The 9,567-nt window shown below is 47.8% G+C and overlaps 1 protein-coding gene across 2 annotated transcripts; it reads left to right on the top strand.

Moving 5' to 3' along the window:
* Positions 1 to 491: 491 nt before the first annotated feature.
* Positions 492 to 6,189, top strand: LOC112880184 (potassium transporter 18). 2 transcript variants are annotated; one of them, XM_025944692.1, is made up of 10 exons: positions 492 to 928; positions 1,308 to 1,464; positions 1,609 to 1,834; positions 2,663 to 2,908; positions 3,494 to 3,544; positions 3,813 to 4,070; positions 4,152 to 4,204; positions 4,367 to 4,481; positions 4,555 to 4,809; positions 4,902 to 5,938. In XM_025944692.1, exons 2-10 carry the CDS (start codon positions 1,342 to 1,344, stop codon positions 5,936 to 5,938), a joined length of 2,364 nt encoding a protein of 787 aa, XP_025800477.1. In that variant the 5' UTR covers positions 492 to 928; positions 1,308 to 1,341. The 2 variants fall into 2 exon arrangements, with proteins under 2 accessions (XP_025800477.1, XP_025800476.1); XM_025944691.1 differs by having other exon boundaries at positions 502 to 900; positions 4,902 to 6,189.
* The last annotated feature ends 3,378 nt before the right edge of the window (positions 6,190 to 9,567 follow it).

Here is a 9,567-nt window from a genome sequence, read left to right as displayed (position 1 = left end):
GTTTCATCAACGAGAAAAAAAACTTATATATTAATGTGCATGATACCACGGGGAGTACACTACTGGAGACGCTGGTGCCGAGCTCAGCAGCAGACCCCATAGGCCTTAGCTGCAATGCAGTTACCTCAGCTAATTTTTGTCTTACACGCATGTTCAGTACACTTTCTCCAGCTAATTACCTAATCAGGGCACATACAGCTCGAGTTTTGCCTGCATCATCGCAGCTCGCATCAGCCTGACAATGGGAAACACATGCGGGTACCATGTTTAGCCTGACGCCACCCGCGACAAACAAACTCGCCACCACTACTATTATTGCGATGTGGAAATCACATCACAGATCACTACCGACTAAATGCGATTAAGATGCTTGATCTGACTTTTGAGCGCACCTGCCATTAGATTATTGCTCCCCCTCCTCAATCATTGAGCGCAAACTGACGCGAACGAAATTGCGACGAGTTCCAACGAATTTCTGTCCACTTCATCGGCCCTGCAATCCGACAAGAGACCTGCCGATTATTATTCTCCTAGAAAAACCAATCTTTCCCCCCACCATCCCTGTCCGAGCTGAATTCCTCTGCCTCTTGTTCCCATCCTCTTCACCAGGAGGTGGGCAGCGCCTCTCCGCGTGCGGTCCGTGTGGGCGGGTCCGGTCCTCCTCCGTCGTCCCGGACGCGAATCTCTGGGCAGCGGTGAATAGGAGTCGTCCGAGGCGGCCATTGAAACCCCGCCTTCGATTGGAGTGCTTTCGGGGGGGGGGGGGGGGTGGGGGTGGTGTCGGAGGCTCGTCGCCGGGTGCTTGGGTTGATGTTGGGAGTGCGCGAATCGGCTCAAGTTCTGATCTTGGCGAGTCTGGAATCACGGGATTCTTTGGGGTTTTTGTCCTAAGCTTTCAAGGTTAGCAACATGTTCTGTCTTCCATTAGGTACATACCTCGGAAATGTCATCAAAATTTGATCATATTCCTGTTTTTTTTTTGTTTGTGAGCCTGAAATTATTGATGACCCTTTCTCCGGCTTCACTGTTCTACGTCATTCGGAATTTGTGCGCTCAGGTTTGATAGTGGAAATCAACTTCGTTCTTTGGATGGCTTTACGTTGATCAGCTGTGGCTGTTAGGCATTAAAACAACTTCGTGTTAATCTCAGATTTCCTGAATTCTGGTTGTTAATCCTCAAGTTTATGGAACTTTGATCTTGAGACAGTTTAAAACTGGCCTCCTTATCTCTTCCAGTTCTGCTCTAGTTCAGAGCTCGTGTTCCTGATAGCTTTGGAAACAGACTGATATGTTCCGAATGCCTGCAGGCTACAGGATTGTGCTGCTGATTCGTCTGAAACCATGGAGACTACTAGCTCAACAAATGAGCATACCGGTAGGGGGACAATGTGGGAGCTGGAAAGGAATCTCGATCAGCCCATGGATGCAGAGGCCGGGAGATTAAGGAACATGTACAGGGAAAAGGTGATTACCACGTAACTGCTTGCAAAGATCTTTGTCATTTCACAGCCTGTATTTCATTGCGCTGATATTGAGCATGTGTAACTGATTTGCAAATGAATCTTCAGTAATCTTGCTGTCTTCTTGTTTTCCCTTTTGGATTTGCAGACCTACCCGACACTTGTACTGTTACAACTTGCTTTCCAAAGCCTTGGCGTGGTGTTTGGAGACTTAGGCACATCACCTTTATATGTCTTCTACAACATTTTCCCTCATGATATAGAAGACACGGAACAAGTCATTGGAGCACTCTCGCTTATTATTTACTCCCTTACTCTGATTCCACTTGTTAAATACGTCTTCATTGTCTTGAGGGCAAACGATAACGGCCAAGGTACGAATACGTCCTGCGCTCTTGCTTCCTTGAAAGTTCTGCTTCGGTTATGAAAGATCAAACTGTATATGGTGATTTTTCTAGTTTGTTAAGAGGATGCAGCAAAACCAAAACATAATGTGTTCTATAGTAATTTGAAGATTGCAGTACAAAGACACCTTGTGCTACACAGTTAGGAACTTAAGATATGGCCATATCTAGCAAATCCTAGTCTGTTTCTTCCTAAGAAAAGAAACAAAGATTTTCATAAATGGTCAGCTTTCACTTCGAGACCTCAAAGTTGCTTCAGCTACTGTTACAGTAGAACTTTATGCTAGTGTGTCAGCAGTAATATTGTTTGACAATTCTCCTTCAGTGCTTATTTTTTCAAATCTTCTCATTCATATGCCTTCCGCAGTTTGTTTTAATTCATGCCACGCTACAATCATTTAAGCCTTTCATTGGTTGAGCTCAGAAGTCAAAATGCATCATACTTCTATCAGATTAGCATTAACATTTTGAACTTTTGAAAGCAAACTGAAGCTTAGTGCCCCTGAAACAGATTAGTTGCCTTCATATTTAAGAGCAAATATTTTGATGAAAAACCTGATAGGAAAGTCTCTTTTTTCTGGAAAGAGATATCGTCCAGTATGTGTATGGAGCATTGGGGCCATTTGGTTCTGAGACGCAAAGTTTTGTGTGCTACAGCATGCTGTCAGTTTCAGTACTTGATAATAATTCGGCATATTAGTATGGCACACTGACACTGCTATAAATTTTCAGAGTCAGTGTGGCTTACAATTCTGTGATCATGAATATCAACATAATAGAGGTTAATTGTAATGCCAGGTGGAACATTTGCTCTTTATTCACTGCTTTGCCGGCATGCAAAGATAAACACTATTCCTAATCAGCATCGAACAGATGAAGACCTAACAACATACAGCCGCCACACATATGATGAGAAATCTCTTGCTGCAAAGATCAAAAGATGGTTAGAGGGGCACCAATTCAGAAAGAATGTCATTCTTATTCTCGTTCTTTTTGGTACTTGTATGGCAGTTGGAGATGGAATCCTCACTCCTGCCATATCAGGTGAGTATATCCATGTTTAATTTTTTTTAGGAAAAATCTATACGTTTCACCAATTGATTTAGCACCAGGTTTTCTGAAATTAATATTGTTATGAGAACTTATATTATTATAACTTTGAGTTTGATGTGAACTGCTAAACAACATGTTTGTTCAAAAAATTCTCATTGGCGTACCGAACGTTAGTATTATATAAAATGGTTTGGAGACTGAACATCCTCCGAGGAATGATGCTGACAGTTCCCTTGGCATATATTGTGAACAGTCCCTCCAACAAACACTTTAACTTCTTTTACAATTTGTTAATGCCCCACATCCACATGAATTCAAATTTTATAACTGTGCTTTAAGATGGGAAAAGAATTTCGGGTAAAAAAAATGGGAAAAAACTTAGTCCATGGTGATGTTCTGTTTCCCCCTCTATAGCTATTGCATTGCCTACTTTCGTAGTGATTAGTTAGCAACATTGGACAAGGAAAAATAAATGTGTTTGTCCTTCCATTCCTTTAATAGTACTATTTTTTTGTGATTATTGCTATTTTGCTTGTGCGCAAGTGATTGATCTTAAGTTTTCCTTGCAATGTGCAGTTCTTTCTGCAACTGGAGGAATACAAGTGGAAAAGCCCAAAATGAGAAATGGTACATGTGAAACCTGGAAGTTGGTATTTTTTTTCCTGCTTTTATTAGCATCTACCTTGTACTTTCATAAGCTGTTAGATTAACTGTGATTTAGGAAATTTCCTTTCGTTTTATAATCTTTGTAGTGGTAATTTGTACAATGAATAGTTTCACTTAGTGTGGTCTGGTAGAGAAGACAGGTGATCATGATACTTATATTAATTTGTTGATGAATGAATTCTTACATTTACTGGTAAGAAAAAATTCTTACATTTTTGTCTCCCATCAGATGTGGTTGTCATCCTCTCTGTGGTCATATTGATTGGATTATTCAGCATGCAGCACTTTGGCACTGATAAAGTCAGCTGGCTTTTTGCACCAATAGTATTTGTTTGGTTCATTCTCATTGGAATCCTGGGCGCTGTAAACATCTCCAAATACGATCGATCTGTCCTCAAGGCGTTTAATCCTATGTATGTCTATCGGTACTTTAAGCGAGGGAAGACTAGCTGGGCTTCTTTAGGAGGAATCATGCTCAGCATTACAGGTCAGAACCTCTAGCCTAATTATCTTCTAGTTCTTTGTTTAATGGCAATTACAAGAACTGAAATTTCGGGTCATGCTTCAGGGACAGAAGCACTGTTTGCTGATCTTTCATATTTCCCTGTACAAGCTATTCAGGTACAGTTTGTTGCCTGTCTCTGTTACTCGCTATGCATTTTCTTTTGAGACCCAAGGAGCCCTCTTAGAGGCGAATCTACATTTGTACAAGATCTTTTCAACATGAGTACAGAAATATATCCTTTTGTTTGCCTGCTGACGACATCACATTTTGGTCTGCAGATTGCTTTCACCGTGGTTGTGTTTCCATGCCTTCTTTTGCAGTATACTGGCCAAGCTGCCTATATAGCTCAGAACAGAAATAGTGTCGTCCATGCTTTCTATTATTCCCTTCCAGGTAATGTCAGACAGAGGGATTCTTGATTTTCCATGTCTATGCGAATGCACATTGACATGAGTATTTGGTGCAGATTCTGTACGGTGGCCATCATTCATTGTTGCAACAGCTGCTGCAGTGGTTGCTAGCCAAGCAACTATATCGATGACGTATTCGATTATCAAGCAAGCACTCGCTCTAGGTTGTTTCCCCAGAGTGAGGATCATCCATACGTCCAAGAAGTATCTAGGCCAGATATACAGTCCTGATATCAATTGGATCCTTTTGATATTCTGCATTGCTGTCACTGCTGGATTTAAAAACCAAAGTCAGATAGCAAATGCATATGGTAACATCTTCCCCATCTGTCTCTGTGTACTAATTTGATTATTGCATTTAATATTCCAGCTAAAGTTGCTAACATGAATGTTGTGTGAACAGGTACTGCTGTGATAATGGTTATGCTTGTGACAACATTTCTCATGGTCCCCATAATGCTGCTGGTGTGGCGCAGCCACTGGAGCTTGGTCATTCTTTTCACGGCGCTGTCATTGGTTGTTGAAATTCCATACTTCTCTGCTGTGGTGCGGAAGATCGATCAGGGTGGATGGGTTCCTCTTGTGTTTGCCGGCGCCTTCCTCATCATCATGTACGTATGGCACTACGGTACACTCAAGCGCTACGAATTTGAGATGCACAGCAAGGTGTCCATGGCATGGATCCTAGGCCTTGGTCCAAGCCTTGGTCTGGTCAGGGTGCCCGGTGTGGGCCTGGTGTATACTGAGCTGGCCAGTGGCGTTCCTCACATCTTCTCGCACTTCATCACCAACCTCCCGGCCATCCACTCCACTCTGGTTTTCGTCTGCGTGAAATACCTTCCTGTCTACACTGTGCCACCTGATGAAAGGTTCCTTGTGAAGCGGATCGGTCCCAAGAACTTCCACATGTTCCGGTGCGTGGCGCGGTATGGCTACAAGGACATCCACAAGAAGGATGACGACTTCGAGCAGATGCTCTTCAACAGCCTGATGCTCTTTGTCCGGCTGGAGAGTATGATGGAAGAGTACACGGACTCTGACGAGTACAGCACCCGTGAGCTGAACCAGGCAGGCAACGCCAACTCAAGAATCAATGGCATCAACGCCGGTTCAAACATGGATCTCAGCTACACATCCCATGACTCCATCATACAGGTGCAGTCCCCAAACCATACGGGGAGCAGCCAGGAGATGCCGTCGGGGCAGACGTACCAGACGGTGGGTGACGAGATCGCGTTCCTGAACGCATGCAGGGAAGCCGGGGTGGTGCACATCCTCGGGAACACGATCATCAGGGCTCGCAGGGACTCGGGGCTCCTCAAGAAGATCGCCATCAACTACATGTATGCTTTCCTCAGGAAGATCTGCAGGGAGAACAGTGTCATCTTCAATGTTCCCCATGAGAGCCTACTGAATGTTGGGCAAGTGTTCTATGTGTAAGCACTGAGAGTAATCACAAGTAGATGATGAGATGTTCAGCCTCAGAAGTCAGAACTACTGGAGAGAAGATAGGTAGCTGTATTTTGTCCATAGCTTATAGGAGCCTTTGTTGAAAGAATTGTACAGCATCATGTGATCATTTGGAGCCTGGTCAATACTTCAGTGGTGGTCATGTTCGTTCTGCAGAACTTGTGCTGCATGCATATGTGTAATAGCAGGTTGTCAAATCCAGAGTAATTCTGCCGCGTACCTTGGCCAGTCTTCCCCGTAAGATCTTAGATACAGCCGTCAGACATATGATGAGCAATCTGCTGCTCAGGAAGCCGGAGTTTGTTCATATCTTGTGGACGGGCAAGAAGATCTGTACGGTTTCGAGGCTGATCAGGATATGTGCCGGCAAATACAAGACAAACCCTACTAGGAACTGTCGCCAAGGGTCAGGTTGGCTCTACCAAATACTAGATTAAGAACTCTCTCGCTGCCTCCGGAGCTGTCGAGCTGAGGTACCAGAATGGCCGGCCGGCCGTCTATGCAAAAAAAAACACTCAACAAATCTGCCTAGAATAATTGAGTCCATTGGTCATGAATCATGACAAGGTACCAAGTATTATTGCCCACGGCTGTTGTCGGAAACGAGATAGCACCAAACTCTCCTCTGATCTGTTTTCAGCGGTTGATTGACCATGTAGGCCGTGCGTGCGTCTTTTTCTGCGTGTCCCCTGATCGATCGTCCGTCCGTGCTTTTATTCAGTCTTGTTTAGATTTTTTTAGAACCAACAACACTCGACTGGTATGTTTCTATTGATATATTGATATATCAGAAAATATACAACGTTATAACCCTGTAAGGACATAACCAGGCAATAAAAAGAACAAACACGAAAAATAACACCGGCGGGTTGGATTGGGATATCAAGAAGCGCCGAAAAGGACTCAACGCAAACCACTTTGGCTGGTCGGATTGGGACATCGACGCAAGCCGCACAACGTATCTCCACGAGACAACTCTATCCGGTCGGATTGGGACATCGACACAGACCTCAAAATAGCAACTCCGCCCTATCGGACGCGGCACCCACCAACAATCACGCTCACATAATCGCCGAAACCTGCAGCGTAACCTTGTGTCGACAAAAAACCGACAGAAGCATACTGCACCACACCGAGAAGGCCACCGCCATGCGGGATCCTCCGTCGTGGTGCCGCTGCAACACCACACTCCACCTGACGAATGAGACCACCAAATCTGGACCTCTCAACGGGCTGCCTCGCAGTCGCCACCACAAGAACACAACGCGCGGGGGTCTCGCCACATCTGCCGTTGAACTCCACCTCGTCGCCTCGAAAAATCACCGCACGTGGGGGCCTCGCCACGCCTGCCTCAGCACTCCATGTCACGGATCCATTTCAAAAATCGCTGTCAGGGTGGTGAGAAATGTTGCCCCGCTTCCCTAGAACTCCATCGATCAGCCGAGCTGTCGTGACAGGTCGACCTCACCTTCTTGCTTCACCCGCACACAAAACCTCCATCGCCATGTCAAAGAGCCAGAGCAGTCGCTTGCGCCATCTTCCGACGACATACAGCACCAGGTAGCCCAGCCCAGCTGAGCGACTCACCACGGTCCGTTGCAAGCCAAGTCATCCCATGATGACGATGCCATAAGCGCCATCCTCCGGCGCAGTCCCACACCGTATTGACCGTTGCCAATCAACGCCAGCCACTGTGGTCCGCTGCAAGCAGCCACAAACAACAAACATGCGACAACCTTCTGCCGCTACCATAACCACGAACGCCTCCCCATGGGCTCAGCAACACACGCCCAGCTTGCCACGCGGCGGACTTGCCATCGCCGATTGTTGCCATCCATGACCAAGGACCAGCAATGCAAAAGCCGAGTTGGTTCTCTAGAGATGACGCCTCTAAGGAGGGAACGACGCCAAAGGCGCCGCTATCGCTCGTCCAAGAACTGAATAGTATTTTCACCTAGGGAACCCCATGCAACAGGGTTGTATCTCCAACATGACGCCGCCAGTAGGGAGAACGATGCCCTAGGCGCCGCTGTCATATCCGCTGGCAAGAATGCTAGCAAGAGCTTTCACCCAGAGCATCCCAACCCCCTTGCATGCGCACGGCTCGGCACTCCTGGGCCACAGCCACGGCAACCCAACTGGGACGGTGCTGCCACCGCGCCTCCAATCACCATGCCACGTACTTTCACCTCCGCTGCGCACGACCTGTACACGGTGCACTCCTGAAGCCAGAGTAGCGCGGCCGCCGCGCTCGCCGTCGGTTAGCCACATTGTCAGCCATTGCGCGCCACTGCCCCTCCACCTCCTCGTCGATGACCGCGTCGCCGGCGTGCGCAGCCGGGCTCCTCCTCCTCCTCCTCACGACCCGCATCGAGGCCGCCACCGGACTCGCCATCGGGCAGCGCCGCCGCCACGCGCCGCCGCACCTCACATGCCGGAGAGGCCAGGGGCGGCAGATCCCATGGCACATCCGACGAAGCTCCGGTGCGCCACTCGGCCATGGGCCCCTTGCGCCGTCCCGCCCCGGCGCCCGAGTACCCCACCGCCCGATTCGCCCCACCGTCGCCTTCCTTGCCGGCCGCCGAGCTTCCGGAGACATGCTCGGGTGACGGCGCGGGGGGGGGGGGGGGGAGTGGGGAGGCGGCGGGGGCTAGATGCGGCGGCACGAGGGAGCCCTCCGATCGCCTTGCGGGAGCGACGCGACGGGGAGCCACAGAGTTATCCACTCGTTACTCAGCCCCAGTGGGGTATTTTTGGAACAGTAGGTCTTGCTTAGATTCAAGCTGTACTGTATCTTTATTGTACCGTAGTGTACCCAAATTTTCATGTCAGTGTATTTCACTTTCATTAATGTGCTGTACAGTATATGAGCTTCGATCCTAACATGTTCACATCTCCAGTTCAGGTATTTCCACTGAGGAACCGAACCACACCAGTCAGGTATGGCTCTAGAGAGGAGCAGAATAGACATGACAAACTGGTAATATATTATTTTGAGGTATAGATGCTAACCGGATGGCACGGCACGAGCCTGATTGCGCATAGCACGGTTCGGCATGGCCTGATCAGGCATGATCCACTAACCCATGCCGTGCCGTGTCGTGCCATGCCGTGCTCATCAACACGCTGAGACGGTGGCCCAGGAATGATAGGATGGTGGTTTAACCGTGCCGTGCCAGCCCGGCCGTCCTGCGTTGGCCACGACTTCTCGCTCAAGCGCCGGCCGCCGGCCGCATCCGCGTGCCGGTCACCGCCCACTTAGATGAAGACCAAGAGGAGAAACTGGACAGTGCTGATTTTCACTTATACCTAGCGCTTACATGAGCCTAGCCGATCTAGCTGTATCAACCAATAATCGGGTCGTGCCGTGACGACTCACGGGCCAACGGAGCAGCCAAGCATGGCATGAAGCCGCATTACACGGATCGGGTTGTGCCGTGCTTTGGCCGGGCTAGATTCCCCGGCTTCCGGTTGGGGATAAAAAAGTAGCACAAAAATTGACTAAAGTGACGAGAGCATTCGGATTCAGAAATTAGGAGGATGTTTGGATCCAAATACTAATATCAAAAAATACTAAAGTTTAGTACTATTCTATTCAA

The sequence above is a fragment of the Panicum hallii genome, chromosome 2 (assembly GCF_002211085.1).
Source record: "Panicum hallii strain FIL2 chromosome 2, PHallii_v3.1, whole genome shotgun sequence".
Taxonomy (NCBI): domain Eukaryota; kingdom Viridiplantae; phylum Streptophyta; class Magnoliopsida; order Poales; family Poaceae; genus Panicum; species Panicum hallii.
This window is presented reverse-complemented; position numbering and strand designations above follow the sequence as displayed.